Source organism: Cervus elaphus, chromosome 7 (genome assembly GCF_910594005.1).
Source record: "Cervus elaphus chromosome 7, mCerEla1.1, whole genome shotgun sequence".
Classification (NCBI taxonomy): Eukaryota; Metazoa; Chordata; class Mammalia; order Artiodactyla; family Cervidae; genus Cervus; species Cervus elaphus.
In genome coordinates this window covers 33,483,827-33,508,174 of record NC_057821.1, presented here as the reverse complement: position 1 = coordinate 33,508,174, position 24,348 = coordinate 33,483,827, and the positions used below count along the sequence as shown (strand labels likewise).

The window sequence follows — 24,348 nt, the reverse complement described above, 5'->3', positions numbered from 1 at the left end:
AATACATAAACCAGCAAAAAGATGTCCCCTCTTTACTTCTAGGATAGTAGAAGAACCAATCCACATATTAAAGCTTACTGTAGATGATCCATTAATTGAAAATCACACAGTGATTAAGAGCTGTTAAAATGACTGACATATATCTTTAGCTACAAAGAGAGCAGATAAATCAGTTTAGTGGGGGGAAAACAAAAAACAAGATATCAAAAAATAGTATCATTCATAGCAATAAAAACCAAGAATGTATGCAGAACTTCTACTGACATTCTAATTTAACCCTTACTTATTCTGGTTATAGGATTTGTTGCCCGCCGTCTTCTCAGACAGACAGTTCACTCTCTGAGCCCAGGGACTGTGTTTTTCCACATCTCTATTTCCTCAGCACATTGCAGGCAACAACAGCAAACATCTATTGAGCCCCCCACATGATCTTGAACAAGTCAGTCACGGTTCCTAGACTACGAGAGCTTACAATTAACCACATAGTATGTGTTTGATGAGTTGAGCTGAACTGAATTAACAGGAAACCCAGGTTAGAACAGGTGCTGCTGTCATTAACAGTTCAGAGTTGAGGAAACTGAGGCCATAAAGCAACCCAGCCAGGACTTCAAACTCTAACTCCTGAGATCTTTCTACTTTACATAATAAGCATTTTATTTTCATTTCTACTGGCACTTTCTCTGTGAACCCTACACTTACTTAAAACTAATCTCTTCTAGTATCTTCAGCGTCTTTAGCAACTGGTAGCATGTGATTTATGTGAATTTCACATACATCATTAGTTTTCATTGCAGTCATCCACTTTTAATCAATCTCTTAACATTATAAATTTATAATGAAGATATGGGGTGTTACTAGCAAACAATATGAATATTCTTTCAACAACAAGAAAACATAGCCTAGTGAATGTGCTAATATGTCTTCCCGCTTGCATTTATTTGTCTCTGCTTAATATATATTTAGCTTGATTTATACTTTAATGCCCCACATTTGTTATTCTCCAACAGATGGCTAAGATGGCAAGCACAAGGAAATGATGTCTAGATGAATATCCTTCCATTTTCAAGGAAGAAAATATAGACTACCTTCTGAGTGTAGTATAAATACCCTGACAATGAACAAGAATAGTTTGCATGTCAGAAGATGTCTGACAAATAGTATTTGTTCAGGAAGCAAAGAGGAATACTTTCTCCAAGAGCATACATCCCCTCCACTAACCTGAGAAGCTTGCCTGCTCAGTCACAGAGTAATTCTAAGTCCCCTGCCTATTGGCACTCAGTTGTTGACAACTGTGGATTTTGCAGTGGATTCCCCTGTGGAGAGTCACCTTTACAGTTATTAGATCTCAAGGTAATAGTTTGGATTCCTGTAAAGTACACTACAAGGGACATTAAACTAACTGCGCTTTGGATATCTGAATATGCGATGCTTATGAATTCAACTCATTGAGTCCATAACTTGAGTATCTGAATGATCTTTGGGCAGAGGGGTTAATTTGTATAGCTAGAATAACCCAAGATTTGAGGATCACTGCTTTGTGGACTTATTATAGCCAAAAGCACATTTCTGTCAAGTTCAAGGCCCATGGCTTACCACACCCCAGAGGTCATTGCTCAAACTATTGGCCAATGCAGCTATGAAATTTTATGCATCTATGTCCTTGCTCGTGGTCTTAACTCACACTCAAGATGTCTATTGAATTTACTGATTTTTCAAGACCCAGCTCCACTCTGAAGTGTCCTTTCTCTGACCCCCCTGCAACACAATATTAATTGCATTCTTTTGGCATGTTCATCCACAATGAGCTTACACACTGTGTGTGTTTATCACATTTTACTACTGCTATCTGCATGCATATCATTCCCGCAAAACAACAAGCTCTTCCCTGGAAAGTAGGGGTCACATATTTCTCATTTTTCACCCCCAATTGTTCGGCTCAGCATCTGACACATGGTAGATATTGACTTAATATTTCTTGATAACTACAACTTCAAGACAGAGGTCATTTCTTCCTGTTATCCAATGAGGAAGCAGTACTTTAGGCCCAAGAATTAGGAATGAAACTTGAGTCTATTTAGTTCCAAAATCCATGCTCTTTCCACTAAGCCCTGCTCTCTCTCAATGAAAAAACAACACTAAGCTGAAGCATTCAGATAAAAATGGATGGGCACTCCTCTACTAATGGAAGCATACAAAGTGTGGACAGACAATTCAGGCTCAATAGCTTTGGTTACCCAGAATGCATGTAGATGTATAGCTGAGTAGGGCATGCGTGCATGCTCAGTCACTCAACTGTGTCCAACTCTTTGTGACCCCATGGACTGTAGCCCACCAGGCTCCTCTGTCCATGGGATTTGTCCAGGCAAGAATACTGGAGTGGGCTGCCATTTCCTTCTCAAGGGGATCTTCCTGACCCAGGAGATGATCTGCATCTCCTGCATTGGCAGGTAGATTCTTTACCACTGAGCCAGTGAGTAGGGAGAGAGGAGGGAGACATAAGTGAAATAATAAATAATACCACTGAAGAAGATGTTTACCCTCATTCCCTTTCCATGTAAAACAGACTTTTTGAAAAGCCTTTACCATGAGCATCAACTGTTATATTAACAAGAAAAACAAGTTCAGGGACATCTTTGATCAACTCAAGTTTGCTCAAAGATGAGCTTGAAAAAACTACCACTGCATTTTTACTTCATTTCAACTCATTTATACCCTGTAATCCCCAAACTATAAAGAAAAGGTAAAGGAGAATGGTGATAGCTTGAAACTAAAAATACAGTGGAGACAGATAAGCAACAATATCAGCCACCTAACATTCCAAAAGGAATGGAAAATTGGTGAGGGATGTCTTCTATCACCCCAAAATTAAAACCAATCTACTTCCATGATTAATCTAGGTTTTATAAGAGGCCTCACTTACTTTGGGCCTTAATTACATTCAACACAAATAACTCAAGAAATCCAAGAGATGACACAAAATCCTTTCCACGTGGAACACTGTCTTTCCTGTATTAGCTTCTATTCCACCTGTGTTTGTGTTTATAGTACCAAAACAAAGACATGAATGAATAAAATGGGCAGGGGTATTTAAGTTACCATATTGTATTCCTTTCCATTTTGCTGTAGTGCTTAGACAGTATAAAATACTGAAGAAAATAAAGTACATTTATTTAAGAAAGCAAAACTCTTACACTTGCTTGGATATGGAGGAAAACATCCAGCTATTTTAACCTGTAAATTATAAAGAATGATACTTCATCCAGTAAGTCTTCAGTGAACACATTACCAGGAACTGTGGAATTATTTTTTTTTTAAAGTTCCACTAAACATGCTTCAGAATTACTGTACCCCAATTAGTGATAACCATAAGCTAGAAGTCAGTTTTGTTTGCCAGGGATGTCGAGTCCATTCCTGGCTGATCCCTCCCGGTATTACTTTCATTAGGAGCACTCAGAAGAATAACCCTGTTTGGATGGCTTGTTGTTGCAATTAGGTTTCCAGGTTACCAACGACCAAACAACCCTGGACTCAATGTAACTTCTAGACATACCGTTCCAAAGATTCTAAAATCTGCCATATGCATCTAGTGATAAATCCTAATTGTCACACCCATGGGGAGTAGAATAATAAGTCAAAGGAAAGAGTCACTCTGTATAAACAGTATTGGTTGGGCAACCTTGCAGTAAAATCATTCTGTCTAGCCTCAAAGGAGGAGGAATTTGGCCTCCCAAACTATCTGAAAAATTGACCTTTAAAAGTGGACCACCTCGAAGAACACTTAAGGGATTTGGATCTTGTAAATTTGCTTTGTGAGTGTGTAAGACAGGCTATTTTCCTGATTCAACACTGGGCCACCTCTTTAGAGATTGACGGGGGCAGGTAGGACCCCACAATTCAAGAGGGACAGAGAGCATTTGGAGAGGAAAGAACCACAACCATAGAGGGGGAAGGAAATAGGATCCAACGGAATGATGCTTTAAAGGGTCACTACTCAGAGGTTAGGATGTAGGTTGGGCTTTGCAGGTGGCGCTAGTGGTAAAGAACCCACCTGGAGATGTAAGAGACGCAGGTTTGACCCCTGGTTTGGGAAGATCCCCTGGAGGAGGGCACGGCAACCCACTCCAGTATTCTTGCCTGGAAAATTCCATGGACAGAGGAGCCTGGCGGGCTACAGTCCATGGGGTTGCAAAGAGTCACTGAAATCACAGAAGTGACTATGCACGCATGCACGGGCTGTGGGTTAATCATATTTTTCAACTTTCCCAAGCACAGGGGAAAATTGTTTGTGTTCCCAAAAGGCTTAAATTGCAATTTTAGAAAGTGGGCATTTTCATTATTAAAATGAATTACAATGAAAAGCAGCTCGAGCATTTTCTCTACTCTAAAAACACAATATTGGGGGAAGGGGAAAGGGAATACTAAAATTAAAAAAGGTAAAAATTGGATGCACCTCCCTTGTTCTTTCTGATATGACAACACATACCTCATCTTGTCCTCTTTGGGCTCCCAGCTCGTCCAGATGTCTCCCTTCTTTTACTCAAAGAGCTATTGAAACTGCACCCATTCTATATAATTAGAGATGGACAGAAGAGTTCTCCCTGGTGACCTAATTTCCTCCAGTTCTCCTTTCACTCACAGTCCTATAACATGCCTTGAGCCATTGCTTATACACAATGTTAATAAATCAATCAATGTCCTAGTTTAATGTTTCTTAAATTGTCTTAGACACTTATCAGCCCTACCTGTCTCACATTACAAGCTCCTCAATGACTGCCGCCCTCTCTTCTAGATAAGTAGTCTGGCAAGGCAGCGTGATGACTCAGAAACATCAAAAGAAAGCGGCAGATTTTCGCCCAGGTGCAGCGCAAAGAGTTGATGTGAACCACTTTATTTTGTAATTCTGTGTTAAAGTCTTGTTTTCAATTTCTTTAAATAATGAAGAAATCACGAAGTTGACAAGTATTTGCTTCTGAAAAGTAAATGTATCTCAGATCAATTAAGAAAAAAAAAAACACCTGTATGTGGTTTAAAGAACAAATGAAACTGACACAGGCTTGTCCGCAGTTGCACCATGTGAAGCCCTTTAACTTTGGTTAATTTCTAAATCATATCCACATCTCTCCTCTTGGAAGGAAATAGAAAATACTTTTGACAAATTACTAGTGAATTCTCTGTATGTCTTCCAGTTACATAGGAAAAGATTTTGTATCATTTTCTATAGTATATTGTATAGTGAAAGTCACTCAGTCCTGTCTGACTCTTTGCGACCCCATGGATTATATAGTCCACGGAGTTCTCCAGGCCAGAATACTGGAGTGGGTAGCCATTCCCTTCTCCAGGATATCTTCCCAACCCAGGGATCAAACCCAGGTCTCCTGCATTGCAGGCGGATTCTTTACCAGCTGAGCCACCAGGGAAGCCAAGAATACTGGAGTGGGTAGCCTATCCCTTCTCCAGGGGATCTTCCCTACCCAGAAATCAAACTGGGGTCTCCTGCATTGCAGGTGGATTCTTTACCAGCTACCTGACTCCACCCATTTTTAGCAAAATAGTCTTCAACACTAAGCAACAGAAAACTATATTTCCTCTAGTGAGAATGGATGATATACATACACATATATAAAATGGTAATGTTTTAAACCAGATCCTTAATTTGATAACAGTCTCTAAATCATCTAAACATGGTGCAGACTCTGACATTTAGATGACAGTCAGTTCAGCATGGTATTATAAGGAGTTACCTAGTTACTCATTCAATCATTCATTCTTTTCTTAAGCAGCTCTTTCATTCATTAAATTTTGCTAACTGTCATTTGTTTTTATCTTACCTATAGTTTTGACTCCCTGGTATTTCAAATCCATTTCCCATTTCCTATTCTACTCATTAATTCAAGTTAACCACAAATGCCACTTGCTAAAATGATTTGGAGTATTTGTCACCAAAATTAACATGTTAATAAAAATATTATCAAGAAATAAAAGTTGATTGGAGTGGGGAGGCAAAGAGGTGGCCAATGACACATGCACTTGATCAAAAAAATCTGCATATTAATCAAGACATCACAGCATACACTTTTAAACTTTGAAAATAAGACATGAAACACGCTGGAAAGAGATGAATTGAGAAGCTGGCAGCTGATGCTTTTTTTTTTTAAATCATGTTTAATAAGCAAAGTAAAGGCTAGAAGTTGAACATAGGAAGAGCTTAAAGAACAGTGAATAAAGATTTCAAAAAGAAAAAAGAATTTAAAAATTGAGAGAAGAAGGATACGGATATCCAAAATGCAAAGTATAAATAATTTAAAAGAAGGGAAAAAAAATTTGGAAATAATGTAAACATGACCTAATTTTTTAAAATTAAGCACAATAGTTGTTAATTAGATTTAAAATTAATTTCTCTCTACTTAGTCAGTCAGTTCAGTCACTCAGTCGTGTCCGACTCTTTGCAACCCCATGGACTGCACCACGCCAGGCCTCCCTGTCCATCACAAACTCCTGGAGTTTATCCAAACTCATGTCCATTGAACTGGTGATGCCATTCAACCATCTCTCCTCTGTCGTCCCCTTCTCCTCCCGCCCCCAATCTTTCCCAGCATCAGGGTCTTTCAAATGTGTCAGCTTTTTGCATCAGGTGGCCAAAGTACTGGAGTTTCAGCTTCAGCATCAGTCCTTCCAATGAACACCCAGGACTGATCTCCTATAGGATGGGCTGGTTGAATCTCCTTGCAGTCCAAGGGACTCTCAAGAATCTTCTCCAACACCACAGGTCAAAAGCATCAATTCTTCGGCGCTCAGCTTTCCAACTCTCACATCCATACATAACCACTGGAAAAACCATAGCCTTGTCTAGACGGACCTTTGTTGACAAAGTAATGTCTCTGCTTTTTAATATGCTATCTAGGTTGGTCATAACTTTCCTTCCAAGGAGTAAGCATCTTTTAATTTCATGGCTGCAATCACCATTTACATCTAAATACATATATTTTGACATAATAAAAATACTTAATACTTATAATGTATAAAATACTTTAAGTATACTGTAATAATACTTTTACTGTAAGTTTAATAATATACTTAAACTATAAGTATAATAATATATACTATATACTTATATATACTATATATATATATACTTATATATACTATATACTATATATAATAATACTTATAGTATAAATACTGTAAGTATAAAATACTCTAAGTTTAAAATAAGAATACTTAATATTTAGAAATAGCTAAATTCTTTCAACTATTTCCTCATATAATTATATGAAGTCACTTTTTTTAGATTATCTGCCGGTGAGTGTTCAAATTTATCAGATTAGTAATATTAAATAAATCTACATATTAGTAAGAAGTGTTTACTCAGTACTACTGACAAATTAAATTTCAGAAAATCAAATTAAATGGATTAATACCACAAATATCTCTGAGGAAAAAAAACAGGTTGCAAAAGAACAAAGAGAGTATGATTTCATTTACATAAATTCCAAACTTAACTATATATTGTTTAGGATTACATACATATGTAGCAGAAATATTAAGAAAAACAAAAGGCAATGGGAGGATAAATATAAAATTCAAGACAGTGTTTACATTTTGAAAAGAAGCAAGAAATGGGACTAAGGAGAGACAAGAGGAGCTTTAACTATATTTGTTCTGTTATGTTTTTTAGGCTGAACGTAGTGCACAGATGTTCATTTTACTGTTCTACAAACTGTAGTTATGATTTCTCTTTTGCATGTTATATGTAACTTATAGCTTTTTTAAAAACAGTGAAGTTAAGGGAAGGCATCAGCAATCCTGTATTGACAATGCTACCAAGAGCTCAGATCCCTCCAGAACAAATATTTGGACCACCCAACTGGTTAAGAATCCTAAGCAGATGAAGTGTTAACTAAAGGGGAGAAGGATGAGGGACTTCCCAGGCAGTCTAGCGGTTAAGACTTCGCCTTCCAAAGCAACGGGTGCAGGTTCGATCCCTGGTCAGGGAGCTAAGAAGGATGGTAGGAAAGGAAATCACGAATACTAGCTCTCATCTCATGATTCTCTGAAGAAATACCCTTATTTCCTTTCTTGTGATGTCATGTATATCTTGGATATTGCCTGTAACTAGCATCTTCCCCACCCCCTTTATCTCATTGACTTATATGAGGTAATAATAATTATCTTTATATCAAAATATTGAGTTGAGAAAGTAGTAGAATTAGGAAAAGAATGGACATCATCCAGACATCCTGACTAGGAACAAGATACAACAGATAAAGAGATATGCATAACCTCCTTCTGAAGAAGAGGATGAGTATGTTTTCAGAGGTATAAGAAACATTAGCACTGATTTTGGCAGAAACAAAAGATATGCTGCTGTTGGACCATTAAAAGATGTGGGACAATTATTTGTCAAATGTTGGCTTTCCAGCACCTCAATGCATTTTCTGTATGAATGAATAAGTTCCCACCACACGAAGCTGGGGGAGAAGTACACCCCACACCACCAGCCACAGAAAGTGAAAAAAGCCAATGTTCATTTCACCAGCCCTATTGTAGCTAAGCCATCAGAACGTGACCTTTGCTTGGTCCTCTGCCAGCGAACATGATGAAAGTTTAAAAACTCATTCATGGTTCTTGGCTCATTATCTCTTTCTCCAATTTCTTCCACTCTGTAGTAAATTTCCATGTAAAGATATTTTTGGTTTCCTGTGGGAACCCATTTAGAAGTAGACATACCACAGCCATTTCAAGTACTGTATTGGAAACATTCAACATAAATATCTGTACTATAGGGAATATTAGCAAAGGCAAAAAAAAAAAAGTCAATTAAGAATACAACTAATAAAAAAAAAGAATACAACTAAAATAACTAGGCAATTTTGTGATTAATGACAACTTGTTAAATAAGGATGTTAAGGAAATTTAAGAAAAGTTGTGCCTTTCTTCTGGACTTATTTCCTTCAGTCTTCTTTATAATATCTTTTTCTTTCTATCATTATTAAATCAAAGTACAGTAAATAAACAAAACCCTTTGCCCTCCAAATGCCCTTTCAAGAGCAAAAAGACACTGTATGGTCATCATCAATTAAATTCTGTTAACTCAATAAGAAATGCTTCCCTTTGCACGAACACAATATATTTACTCACAGTCCCTCTTGACTGTGAGCTCTATAAGACCATGTCTCAGTCATCAATTTCTTCCTCCACAAAATGGGAATAATAACAATCCCTACTTCATAGGGTTGCTGTGAAGATTAAATTATATAATTTTTATATAGTATCTAGAACTCTACTAGGGCTTTCCAGGTGACTCAGTGGTAAAGAATTCACCTACCAATTCAGGAGACGTAGGTTCAATCTCTGGGTTTGGAAGATCCCCTATAGAAGGAAAAGGCAACCCACTCCAGTATCCTTCTCTGGGAAATCCTATGGACAGTGGAGCCTGGCGGGTCAAGGTACATGGGGTTCCAAAACAGTTGTACACGACTTAGCAACTAAACAAGAAGAACACTACCAAGCACACAGTAAAGAAAAATACACACACGTTCACACTCAGAATGAGTTCTGGTTTGGTGCATCTTCCATCATTTACGTTGGCTCAATGTTCAAACAGCTAATACCTCAAATATGTCTGACTGTCAGTGTTACCAAAAAACAACCATTCCCCCATCTCAGTGAAGGGCAATTACCATCTATGCAGTCGCCTGAGCCAGAAACCCAAGAAGCATCCAGCTCATCTCTCCTCCTTACCCCACATCCAACCAATCACAGTCCTGTCTCTCGACTCTGATCCTTCTACCATCTCCACAGCCTCGCCCATCATGAGTACCACATTCATCCCCATTAAGTGGTCTCCTGACGGCCAATCTTGCTGTGGCAGCAAAAGTGATCATATCAATTCCCCGCTGATACCCTATCAACAACTTCCAATTGATTTTAGGAGAAAGTCAAAACTCCTTTTAAAAACCTTTATGACTTGGTCTCTCTCTACTTGCTAAGTCTCTTTGGCTCATACATCTCCTCACCTACCCTTCCATCCCATGCTTCAGCCAAGCAGAACGTGTGTAAGTTTTCCAAACGTGCCATAATCTCTCATCTGCAGACATTTACCTAAGCTGTTCCCACTGCCAGGAATACTCTTCCTTCCTCTGTTTGCCTAGCTGACATCTACTCATCTCTTTTAGGTCTCAAATGTCATTTCTTCCTGGAAGCTCTGAGGATTCCCAATGGTAGCTGCTGCTCCAGCACCCTGTCCCTTCCACCCTCTCCCATCCAGCAGATGTCATTACAAGTGCTTGCTTGCCAATCTGTCTTCTCCACTACTCAAGCTTCGTGAAGCCTGTGGCCTTGTCTGACTTCTTTGCTGTTGTAAGTCCAATTAGCATGATGCCAGGCACATAAATCAATGGTCAGAACTTTTTTGATGAAAAAAATCTGTGATATTAATTTTTTTATTATCAAAAAGTGAGAGCTGGGACTTCCTGGTGGTTTTTCAGCATTTTTACTTATCAACTCTTATTTATTCCTAAACTTTCTTCCTCTCCTCTGCTTTCCTAATTCACTTGCTTGTATAGAACCATATTCATATCATAATTGCCTGATTAGGAATTTCTTTTTCCTAAGCACCCCTGGTGCTTCCAATCCCGGGGGCAGGGGTTCAAGCCCTGGTCGGGGAACTGATACCCCACATGCCATTTGGTGAGGTCAAAAATTAATAAAAGCCAATTCCAAGTTTAATAAAAAAAAAAAGTGAGAGCCAGAACTTTGTGATAAGTGTCATTCCATTGAGCTCCATACCCTCCCACATGCAAGGAGGACTAAAATAACAGCAGAGACATAGAACAACTCATTGCCAGACTCCCCTTCTCCAGGCAAACAAAGCCTTCTTCTATTAACATAATCCTTTAGGATCGTTTAGATGGAGTAGAAAGACTGCCATTGTGATTTTATAATCCTGTCTATATACCTGGAGTAATCCCATGGGGCCTGGGACAGAAGCCAAACTGACATTGGTACAGATAACAATGCAGACATAGACAAGACTGTCTTTCTAGGATAAATTCGTTTATAATAAGCATTGGACATACTCTCTTGACACCAAATTTGGTGCACACAACTCCACTAACTTGACACCATAAACTAGAGAAAAAGAAATTCCTAATCAGGCAATTATGATATGAATATGGTTCTATACAAGCAAGTGAATTAGGAAAGCAGAGGAGAGGAAGAAAGTTTAGGAATAAATAAGAGTTGATAAGTAAAAATGCTGAAAAACCCCAGTGACAAATCACATTGCCTGTACTTCATTATACACATATCTAGGTATGCATGTTTAGATAATAGGCAAGAAGATCAGAAAATGTTAATATTATTGATAAAATAATTGAAATAGGATTAACACAAGGGAATAGCAACCTGATTAGAAGAAGTGCCAGCTAGAGGAAAGTTAATTCAATCCAATTATTTGACTAATTTAAATTTTAGCCAATTGACAGTTCATGAGAAATCAGCTACATTTGCAAAGGTCATACAAAAAATCTCTTTGCTATGGTAAATATATATATAATTTTTAATTTGATACTGAAAATCATTTTTTTAAAAAATTCATTTGTGGGAGATCCCATGCAAGCTAACACAAAACTCACAGTACTGGAAATTAAGTTATCTGTTCAGTTCTAGAAAAACAAGCTGTGACTATGGCATTTTATCAATCAGCATGTAATTTACAAAACACAGCTTGGGTAACATTCGATGACTCCTTTCATAAATATTGCTAAAAGCTGGCTGCCTAGTTACATTACATTATATAATTTGAAATAGCAAAGCTAGGTATGGAGGTTCATAAATCTTTGAAACTCAAAAATACTGCCAGAAAGGGAGGAAAAAAACACAAAACATCAAGGACTGACTGCCACTAGAAATTTCCTAGAGAGAAAGGTCCCACGTTAAACATTAGATGTTGCAAATACACTGCGTCCATTTAGTTTTCACTCTCCCACAGGCCCTCACCATCTAGTTTTGGCCCCAGCTAACAGGTGGACTGAAATCAACCTTCTTTCAACAAACCAAACATCCAAACTATGTAATCATGGGATGACATCTGAGCTGGCTCTGGCTGGCTGCTTTGGAGTCTTTCACAATAATAAATGGGAATTTTCATTGTTGATCAAGCTAGATACATCTTTATTCTTCATGTTGTAATCAACCAAATGCAAACAAATCGCCCTAACTTTTAAAAAACTGCCTTATATCCTCCATCCATCCATTTTCAAGTACAGTGAAATATGCTTTATTGTGTACATAAAGATAAGACTATTAGCATCTTACCTGCGGGACACAGACCTTTCTAGTTGATCTCCAATATGGTGACAGATGTAAGCTAAATCTCACATATATTCTGACCTATGCTTTAACCAATGGCAGACTTGAGGTGACAGCTGGATATCTGGGGGACAATCTAGGGCCGAGGACCCAATGGAATTGAGAGGGGACCGTGGGGTCCGAGTTCCTGGCTTCATCAGCATGGTGTGCTCACCATGTCGCTCCACCAGGAAAGGTCCAAGCACTTATCGCTGCTCTGTGCTACTCTGGGTCTTTGAAACAAAGTTTCCACAAGTTAGGTGTTTAAGATTAAATCTGGGACTTGCCTGGTGACACAGTGGATAAGAACCCGCCTGTCAATGCAGCGGACATGGGCTTGACCCCTGATCCAGGAAGATTCCACAAGCCTCAAAGCAACTAAGTCCATGCATCACAACTACTGAGCCTGTGATCTAGAGCCCGGAAGCTGCAACTACCAAGCCCGTAGGCTGCAAATACTGAAGTACGTGCGCCTAGAGACTGTACTCAACAAGAGAAGCCACTGCAATGACAAGCCTGTCCACTGCCAGGGAGAGGGTATCCTCCACTTCCCTAAACTAGAGAAAGCTTGCCCAGCAATGAAACCTGCTGCTGCTGTTGCTAAGTCGCTTCAGTTGTGTCCAACTCTGTGCGACCCCACAGACGGCAGCCCACCAGGCTCCTCCATCCCTGGGATTTTCCAGGCAAGAACACTGGAGTGGGTTACCATTTCCTTCTCCAAAGTATGCATGCATGCTAAGTCATTTCAGTTGTATCCAACTCGGTGCGACCCCATAGACAGCAGCTAACCAGGCTCCTCCGTCCACAGGACTCTCTAGGCAAGAATACTGGAGTGGGTTGCCATTTCCTAGCACAGCCAAAAGTAAATTAATTTTTTAAAAAGAAGATTAAACACACACACACACACATACACACACATACAAATCTGTTCTGAATTAAAGAGAAATATAATTTAAACTGACAAGTTTCTACATCCTAATAAAAAATGGAGGCATCACCACAGATGACCTCATATGCTTAGCTTCTTAGGACTGATTCCTCTGAGTTGCACTTCTTGTATTCCTTTAACACATCACTCTCTCGGGTTTTCTTCTCTGGATGTACCATGTGTGGAAGAAAATGGAAACATCTCTTTGGATGGTTGTTATATCTGTCAGGATACTAGGCTAACTCTAGTTATAAATACAAAAACCACACTCCAAAACAGGAATCTTCTCCAAACCCTCTACTCCCATGATGTGGCCTCAGATTTTCTTGCTTTTTAAAATTTCTGACTGAAAGCTCCAGCAAATCACAGCACCACCTGCTTATTGACCCCAAAGAACTCTCTGAAACTTGAGAGATCATGACAGAAGGTGACAATTCAAATTGCATCCAGGAGGGAGTGTGACAACCTGGGCTTCCTAGGAAGACTCTTAATAGCCACCTGCCCCACCAAACCTTAGGTGAGAGGGCAGCCTCGGTTCACCCCTGTCATCTTGGTATACAACTGAAATGTGCCGGCCAAAGGAAAGAATGGGTTTATATTTTTAAATAGATGAAAAAGAGACAAGACACCTTCTTTCAATACATGTCTACTAATTTTTACCAATTTTTTAACATCTTTCTTTCAATCTGACTGAAATTCTTCAAACTTCACACCACAGCTTAATTTTGTTCCCCCCCTTTTTTTGGGGGTACCCAGCTATGATAGAAAGATCTAGTCACCACATTCTTCATAAGCATTGAAGCTAATTATTAATTAGGTCTAAATAAATAGCTGTCTTTCTTCGGATTAACAACCGCCAGTATTACTCTTCCACCCTTCTATACATTTTCAAAACTCTTTTCAAGTCTCTTCCAATGACAATTACCTTGTTGTCGTTTCTGATTGGCACATCCTCGGTGTCTTAACGTGGCTAGAATCCAGCCCACTGCCTGGCATTCAGCAGGCTCTTGATAAATATTCTCAATGTGAAAGCATACCTGAGCAGCATTCAATAAATGGCTGAGCACAATCTGTCTTCCTTGGCTATACTTGCTATTTGGTTACATTTTCTTATTATTCCTACCACATGGAAATAATCATACTTCCATCATGAATTGTCCCTTTGACTCATGAGAAAATGCAATAAGCTCATTATAATTACCCTAAAGTATGAACCTAAGTATTGATTTTCTAGTAGGTGCATGGTATCCATCAATGAAAAGTTTGGTATACCTTGGCAGAACTTCAAATTATAATACATATGCCTAAAAATTCATCTTCTGTGTTTCCAAATCTCAAGCATCATAAGAACAAGATGTTCTTCTCTGTTCCACAGGGGATGCTGTTGGTATTGCCAAAAGGACTTTATCTTGGGGGCAAATGAAATGTCTTATTGAGAGTATTTCAATACTTCGATTAAGTGATTTTTTTAAAATAGTCACAATTAGCTAGCAATTTAACTATTTTATTAGATAAACTTCTCATATTTTTTCTTAAAAGGCTGATAATCATTTTACAAATGTTTTCTTGTTAAATGTCTGTCTTTGCTTAGAACAGCTTATTACTATAAACAAAAAATATAAACATGCTTTAATTTGTATGTCTTCCAATTTCATAGACAATCTAAATCATACCTAAATGCCAAGCAGAGAATGCAAGATATATGAAACAATCCCACGGCATATGTTTAATGGAAAAATTAAGACCCCAGCCTCTAACTTTTAGTCAGAGCTGATTAGGGTTGCTAATGGATATTTTTCATTAGATCAATATTATCCAGGTTGACACAAACACTTCTCTGTTACTTCTTCTTATTCCCCACATCCCCTCCCCCCACACACAGTTCAATACCAAGAAAAAAGACAGGAAAGTGTGAAAGAAAAATGAAATATGTCAGTTGTTCTTTAACAGAAAATTCTGTCTTCCTAGAGTCTTGGCAAGGTCATAGTCACCTTGGAATCGCCATGACCACTGATGTGAACTGGCTGTCCTTAAAAGAATACTTCTTACTCTGCAGTTACATTAGAGAGATGGGGGAAGATGTAAAATAAAAGATTGGAAAGGGGCTTCAATTACTGTTGGAAGAACTCACAAAAGTGGGTTTCATTTTCTTTGATGTTTTGATAAATTAGTAAACTTGACTAACATAATCTGGAAATCTTTCCCCAAGTTAAAGAGAGAAACATTTAGGAGTTTAACTATTTCATAGTCCCCTCTTTGAACCCAGAATTCCCAGGCTAAAGATTAGTGAGTTAAACCACAGAGTCCCAAGCTTTCCCACAGAAAGGTTAATAATTACACTTGATTTGATGTCTAGAAACCCATTCCCAACCCAAAGCCTTTAAGTAGCAAACCTCATAGTATGTTTTATTGGAAATGATGCCTAATGATTAAATTGAAATGTAAAGTTTTAATAATGATATTCAAAATCTTAAAGACATTCACTGGAGTGACTGACCCGAAAGACAACACATGCTCCCACAAACTTTTCAGACCAGGTCAAGTTTTGAGGTTTCAAAACCTCACTTCCTTTGTTTCCTCCTCTCCAAGGTTCTTCTGCAGCACTCCCCTCCACAAAGAAGAAAAAATTCTCCATAGATGAAAATCTAACATGAAAGAAGGGTATTCAAGAGGATCCAATAGGATGCTTATTCGAAGAGGAAGCTTCCACTCCTTGAGAAGACATTCATTGGTATCTTCGGATCTTAATCTGAAGATTTCTGCTTAAGACAGCAGTTCTCCCAACTGCTGAGAGCACACTTCATCATGGATGGGTCACTTTGAAGATGGTGAGACCTGACCAGCTCTCTCTGGTAGCTGTCACTGCACCTGTGACTGGCTGTCCACTAGCAAGTGAGGAGGAGCAGGCAAATGGAGAAGAAAACCAAACAGAGCCCTGATTTTCCTTCAAAAACTGTTCAGCCCTTAAAATGTGGGGTCATGCACTAAAGAAATCCACAAGTTCTGCAGCAAAGATCAACGCTGGGAGAGTTAAAAGTAAGACATGACAAGCAAGGACGGCTAAAGAGCAGTCAACTCCATGAGGACAGGGGCCACGTTATTTGGTTCTCGGGTGACAAACACATAGTCACCTGGAGCATAGCAGGCTCATGATAAATCCTTGTTAAGTGAATGGCATTCATTCAATACAGTTTCAAAGTATAGTAGAGACAAGAAATGTACACTGGAGACATTAAAGGAGAAGAAAATGGCAACCCGCTCCAGTATTTTTGCCTGGAGAATTCCATGGATAGAGGAGCCTGGCAGGCTACAATCACGACTGAGCACATACGCAGCAGATTCTGAGAGGCCATAAATACACAAAGGTTTAACTATAACTAATTTTATCCCTGAAAAGCTAGATAGTGGCCATGAAGACTTATAAGTTATTTGAGACACCCCACTCATACATGAAACACAGAATCAGCAGGCACACGAGGCGAACAGATATCTCCCCTAACTGTGATAAGGCATGTTCAAAGCTATAGAGAACTGAAACTACTACCAGCCTGTTAGAGACGCCTGGTAGCTTAAACAGCAAAGAATCTGCCCACAATGTGGGAGACCTGAGTTTGATCCCTGTGTCAGGAAGATCTCTTGGAGAAGAAAATGGCAACCCACTCCAGTATTCTTGCCTGGAGAATTCCATGGACACAGGAGCCTGGCGGGCTATAGTCCATGGAGTCGCAAAGAGTCGGACATGACACGGCAATGAACACACACACCAGCCTCTTAATGCTAGGTATTATACAGAATGAGCAGACCTCCCGGAGACTACAATCTAAGCGGCAGCTCAGATTGTATGCATGTGTTAAAGCCTCATCAGGTGAAGACTATCAGAAACAGGAACAAATCTGTAGTCGGACAAAATCAAATTTGTTGATTTGGTGCAGTGAGGGATGGCCCTTGAAGAAGTCACAGAATGACACTGAGAAAGAAAAAGAAGGGAATCATCTCTCCTAAGGTTTGGGTTCTCATTGGAGGATTCCAAGGTGAGTCTAGAGGACTCAGTTCTGGACTGTGGGCAGTTTAGAGGTAAAGTTACAAGTGGAGATTAATTAGGGGCTGTTATGAGGTGAGGACTGTTTAGAAATTTAAGATGCCCAGGAGGGAATTCCCTGGCAATCCAGCAGTTAGGACTCGCTGCTTTCACTGCTGTGGGTTCAACCCCAGCAACCCCCACTGACCAGGGTTCAACCCCTGGTCAGGGAACTAAGATCCCACAAGCTGTATGGCCTGGCCAAAAAATAAAGATGTCCAGTAAAATACGGATCAGTACAGCAAGTCTAGAGTGTCATCCACAAGAATGCAGTAATCACAGGAAGGGAGGCTCTTAGGGCATCTTACAGCAACCGCTTGACTGGAAGAAGCAGTCTTCTCTGTTAACTGTGGGCTTCTCTGGGAGCTCAGCTGGTAAAGAATCTGCCTGCAAGATTCTCTGGTGAAGGGATAGGCTAGCCACTCCAGTACTCTTGGGCTTCCTTAGTGGCTCAGACAGTAAAGAATCCACCTGCAATGCAGGAGACCTGGGTTTGATCCCTGGGTTGGGAAGATCCCCTGGAGGAGGGCATGGCAACCCACTCCAGTATTCTTGCCTGGAGAAGCCCACGGACCGAGGAGTCTGGAGCGCTATAGTGCAGGCAGCTGACCTGTTATGTGTCTGTCCTCCGAGCCTGACTCATGGCAAGGCTGCCTTTGTTGCTTTTCTATCCAGTTGATTTTCACTATTTCTATCAGAGAGACAGGCTTTGATCCCTATACAGATATAAATATTAAATTATCCTCCTTAATCAAGGAGGAGAAAGGGACATTCTCAAAACCTTAAGCTAAGAGAAGTGGGCCAAAAATGAAAGATATTTGAAACCGTTTCAAAACTGGCTAACACATAAACCAATGGATTATGGATTATGTAAACCCATCTACCCTTTTTAAGTCCTCTAAACATCCTTCCAGCCCAGCACATGTGCCCTCAATAATAATAGCTGATTTACTTCCCTGTCTCATCCTCTAGACTCCAAACTCCTGAAAGTACTCATTTTACACCTGGGGAGTCACAGCTCCTAGCACATCCTAAGTGCTCTGCATGCTGTCTGCTTGTCTCCTCTGTAGAGAATGTGTTTCAGGGCCTCTTACACAGTGAAACAGATTTTGGACCCTAAATAACTATTGAAGAATGTCATCATCTAAAGGATTCGCTACATGGAGGCAACATGGCAGCATCTGCAGCTCCCAGTCAAAGAAGGAAGCTTTCTTTTGATGAGTTCACGGATGACTTTGTTGCCACCTGATAGTTGAAAGCACTGGAAATAAACAGTTGAACACAAACAGGGTTGGACCCCTGAATCGCTTAGTACGCAGTCCTGGAAATGTTCATATGTCTGTCTTTTCAGCAAAACTGTAAATTTCTTGGACGTAAGAGGTTATGTATGTCCTGTTAATCTTGCTCCCCCCGCCCTCTGCCTACCATGTGGCACAGTATGGGAATGCGATCACGTGAAAGCTAAGTGGATAAAGTAGAAAAACAAGAACCTCCTTCAGGTAAGGCAAAAGGGTAAAAGGACAATGCGGGCTGGTAAGGAAGAGGAAAGGTGTCCACACGCAGGCCAGAGGCTCCAGGGCAGGAGGTCGGAGGGCTCAGCAGACTGCTTGCTTCCCTGACAGGGGCAAGGGGGAAGCTGGAACATGGAAGCATAGAATGAGATCTAAAACCGGGCAGAGAGCGGAGGGGAAAGGAAGCCAAGAGAGGATTGGGAGGACATAAATAAAGCGATGAACACCAAGGTCAGAAGATGAGAACAGTCTTCATTAAAACCACGGATACAGGGAAAGTGGGAATAAAGATGAAAACACAGCTCAACACAATGACAGGGGAATAGAGGCAGGAGTCCAAGGAGAGAGCCTAGAAGATCTCTTGAGCTGGCTGTTAGAAAAAGCAAGAGCTGTGTGTAGAGGGGAAAGGAAAGGACATTGGCTCAGAACCCACAGTGCTGCCCAACTCTGGAGCAGGTGCAAACCACCAGCCACTTTTTTGTTTTTTCTTTTTCCCATCTCCTTTTCTTCTCCATCCATCCTGCTTTCTCTCCTTTCCTCCTGCTACTAAAAGTGTTGGCCAAATAAGACCACATATTTCTTTCAGGTTAGTGGAATGGATCCATTAGAGTTCTGCCTTTTTCTGTCCCGATGACATGGGTACAGAGAAGGACTAGATGTCCTTCTAGTGTCTTTTCAACAATGAGCCTCATGGAACAGAAAAGTAATGGTGGTTTCTGCCACCAAGGACATCAATGACATCAAGGTGGCATGTCTCACTTCGAGACTTGCAGTCAGCAAGTGGATACCATCGAGTCTAAATTATTAACCATCTAACGAACAACCAAATCATATTATGGACTCTGGTGTTCTGGGAGGAGGGGAGGAATGCTACTGACTCCTAGCACCCATTGGCTGGGTTTCCTTCCACATGTGAAAATCTAGCCACCACAGCTGGGACCCAAGGCCACACATTCTACAAAACTGTGAAGGTCCTTCTACTATAACATGTTGTTGTTGTTGTTCTTGTAGTTGTTGTTTAGTTACTAAGTTGAGTCTGACTCTTTTGCGACCCCACAGACTGTAGCCCACCAGGCTCCTCCGTCCATGGGATTCTCCAGGCAAGAATACTGGAGTGGGTTGCCATTTCCTCCTCCAGGGGATCTTCCCGACCCAGGGATAGAACCTGCATCTCCTGTATTGGCAGGTGGATTCTTTACCACTGAACCACCTGGAAAGCACTGAGAAGAACTAAAATTAATATGTTTTAAGCAGTTAGAAAAATGGAATCATCTACCTTAATGCCATGACTTTTATCATGCAGCCTCAACACCGAAAACTTAAACAATATGAAACACGTCAGATTTGAGGGAAATGCCCCCAATTTTGATGAGTAGGTAGTTTTACTCTCTTCATGTTGAAACATCTTTGAATAAACATTGTTTGTGCTACTACTGCACTGAAATTTCTTCCCTGAAACAACTCTAAACTCTCCAATTCCATGTATTCATGTTCTCACTTCAAAGTTATCTCTGAGTCCCTCTCTGCGATTGAAGATGTGTTGCTGCTGCTAAGTCACTTCAGTCATGTCTGACTCTGTGTGACCCCATAGACGGCAGCCCACCAGGCTCCTCCGTCCCTGGGATTCTCCAGGCAAGAACACTGGAGTGGGTTGCCATTTCCTTCTCCAAAGCATGACAGTGAAAAGTGAAAGTAAAGTCGCTCAGTCATGTCCGACTCTTGGCAACCTCATGGACTGCAGCCCACCAGGCTCCTCTGTCCATGGGATTTTCCAGGCAAGAGTACTGGAGTGGGGTGAAGATGTGTTACCTTACTCCAAAGAATGGTGGTTATCAACAGGTCTTTAACAGGTGTGCTCGCCTTTCTCAGTAGACATAAATGTCGAAAGGAAAGCACCACCTTAGATAGAGAAAATAGAATCTATACTTGTGAAAGGCCAGATTCTGTCAGGTTTGTTCTCAGAATTTGAACCTAGATCATCCCCTAACTCATAAACTTGTTGAACTCGATAAGTTTGATGGCAAATCACCTGTAGAAAAAAAGAGAGGTATTTCTGCCCAGTAAGAATTTCACAGACTAAAGTGAGGTTCTCACTGCAGCCCATGAAAGCTTCTCTGACTTGTGCTCCACCTAAAACAGCTGCAATAAGGCTGCAGAACCAACAGTGAAACTGAGATCTCTATCGGGAAATGCATTCAGCATCCCCATTTTGGATGCCAAGAACCCCAAACTCTCCCTTTCTGACAATGAAAGCAGGGGTTCCTTTGCTCAAAGCAGGCTTTGAGTGTGGTCATGGTGTGGACATTGGGGATGAGGGTCTCTGTGAAGATCAAGACTGGAAATGCATAGAACTTCCCTGGTGATCCAGTGCTTAAGACTCCGAGCTTCCACTTCAGGAGCACAGGTTTCATCCTTTGTGGGAAACTAAGATCTGGCTTGCCAAGCAAAGGCCAAAAAAAAAGAGTAGAAATGCAAAGTGAGGGAAGTGAAAACACTGTTCAGACTGGGAGAAAAGATTGTGCAAATGGCTCAGTCATGTCCAACTCTTTGTGACCCTATGGACTATACAGTCCATGGAATTCTCCAGGCCAGAATACTGGAGTGGGTAGCCTTTCGCTTCTCCAGGGGATCTTCCCAACCCAGGGATTGAACCCAGGTCTCTCACATTGCAGGCGGATTCTTTATCAGCTGAGCCACAAGGGAAGCCAAGATTGGGGGGAGGAAACAAAAGAGGGAGAGTGGGGCTTGGGTAGGTGAGGGAAAGTGCTGAAGGTCACAGTTTCTCACCTCTTCCTCCCATCTCCTTTGCATCCTCAAAATGTCTCTTTTTCGGCTCTCCTTTGCAAGACTGTGTGGGTAAGGATGGAGAAGTGAAAGACTCCACACATCCCACAAAGTTAGAGGAAATAAGAAGTGGGGGGGGGGGGGGTGGTATCACCAGTAAGAAGCAAAGTGGGAGATATGTAGTGTTCCAGAACAGGGAGAGATGCTAACATCTAGTTGGAGACAAGAGGTGGGTTTGTCACATGTAACATGTATATTCATAAATCAAAACCTTGTCTGTGTAACCTGGGCACTAGCCCAAAGAGAAATCAATAGTTACTGCTCCAAAGTGGAAGAACAATTACCAAATAATAAATCAACTACAGAGTCCCTGTGAATGCTTCTTCTGTTAAGGTTAACATTTTTTTTAAGTATATTCCCAAATTTTTTTGCACACCTCTTGCAATTTGCCAGGCATAATGTCTTCATCAAAGGCATTAGAATCCAGAATAAATATACACTCCTACTTTTTTAGGAATTCACACATTTTAAATTCTATTGCAGAAAGTTGGCTTTAGTCACCAACCTCAAGCAAGGTGACTTCCTTCAACCAGTTGTGTGGCCTTCAAAAATAATTATATCCAGAACTAATTTCCTAATGTCTTTTTTTACTACTTGCTATAGATTTTAACCATTGGTCATTCTCTACCAGTAACACAAGTACCGTCTGAAAATTTTCTGGTTTTGTCTAATTTAAGCTATAAATCTTACCACGTTCATGTTCAACTTTTCACATACTGTGTCAGCTTCTCACACATTGGGTCAACTTATTTCACACATTGAAAATCAAAAGTACAAACAACATTAATTATTTAAACGATGTCTGGGATCACCACCTCTTCTCGCAAATTATTTAAATAATGAATTTAACCTCATGTTATTAAAAATACTGCACAATTAAAATATTTTCCTCTGTGTTTTTTTCTAGAGAGACCTATATGATCCTGCTGGGCATAAACACAGTATAAGAGGAAATGGAGAGAATACACAGCTAGAAAATGGAAGAATAAGGGTATGTTGTATCTTGTCCTATACGTCTGAGGACAATTACTCAGCCTGTTTGTTTCCACTAATGATCCAAAGGAATGGTCATCTTTGCCTTAAAACATGTAATGTCCTATTTATACACATTAGACAATTCATCTCATGATCAGAATGCCATCCAAATCTCTACGACAACAGCGTGAGAAACGCAAAGTGGCACTGTTACTATTATTTGCATTACCTCTGTACTCACAGCTTCCATTGGTCTTTTCTTGATTTCTCCTATGTCCAAGTAACTAGGGGGAATAAAAAGAATAAAGGTTCTTTTCATTACTTTTGAATCAATTGTGTAAATTTCTTTTTAAAAATTATTAAAAAAACAAAGCAAGCCATAGGAAACGCTTAAGCCAAAAGCAAAAAAGTCAACAGCTACTAATTTAAAGCCGTAAGAGTCACAGGAAAGGCTTTCGGAGCTGACACATGTCTACTCTACACCTGAATGAAACTGAAGCCTTAGAGATACATAGTTCTATTGTGGAACATTTTTCCCCACAATGGCTAGCTACTTACTGCATATACATTATTTCTCATTTTTATATCAATTTCAATACAGAGCAGTTTGTGTATAAAGCTCCTTAATGGTTCTACGAATCACAGACTTTAGGCCAAAGAGAGTTGTACAGACGCCATGCATTAGAGTAACAACTGTGAAAGGCTGAGAAAGCTTTTTCCCTAGGAGAGCACTTTAATGATCCAGAAATGCTCAGCCATGTGGGATGGTTTAGGCTCTGGTTCAGCTAAGAGACAGATGGGTGAACTAGTTAACCTCTGGAGACCCCTATTATTCCATTACTATTTGCTATATACATTAACTACTGATCATTCTTTAGCTATAGCGTAAGCACAACCTAAAAACTTTATACCTTTGTCAACTTCCAAGCTATATATTCATCACTGTGATTTGGTCCCAAGGTGCTAAATAAATGGTTTAATATTAAAAATAATGTAAATCTAGCATTTAATTTACAACCATAGAAAGATACACTCTCTACCTCAACTACCACAATTGCTGAGACACCCCCAAAAAACTTATATCAGAATTAATTTTGGCTATGTTTCATTTTGTTGTTTTTTGGATAGAACACTTCAGTCAATCATTCCTCTAGAAATTATCATCTATTTCCCTTACATAAACAGTTATTACTTGCATAAGACAGTGCAAATTCTCCCTCTGTTTAGCATATAATGGGTCTTTTGGAAATCTTCAGGGACTGGTTTCTGACAAAATTACAACACATTCTAACTGTCATGTGTGGGAAAGTCATCTCAGATCCACCAGATTAATGCAGTAGGATCAACTTCCCAAAATGCATAAGGAAAACTTTGGGGAAAGTAACAATCTCTAGATGTCTCTTCTAGAGAATAAATAGTTTGATAGCTACCTGAAGTTTAATCATGGTTTCAAAAATTTTAGAAGAAATATGAGTAAAAGATATTCAAGAAGAAAGTTGATCATTTTCATTTGAAAAATATTTTCCACCATTGCTATCTTCCCCAGCATCATTCAGGGTCTACCTGACATGAATTACCCTCAATATGTTTGGATTTTCCTTTGTTCTGCCAGTTTCCTAATTTTTTATATAAGCTGAAAACTGCTAGTTGTATATTCAGCA

General features: G+C 39.8%; 1 protein-coding gene across 1 annotated transcript in view; it reads right to left on the bottom strand.

Annotated features, from left to right (window-relative positions):
- The window catches only part of DCDC2 (doublecortin domain containing 2), a 149,833-nt gene that overhangs the window by 113,236 nt on the left and 12,249 nt on the right, over positions 1-24,348 (bottom strand). The window contains exon 3 of the mRNA XM_043908394.1: positions 22,917-22,971. Within this exon, the coding sequence (XP_043764329.1) occupies positions 22,917-22,971 (55 nt within the window). The remainder of the gene's footprint in view (positions 1-22,916; positions 22,972-24,348) is intronic.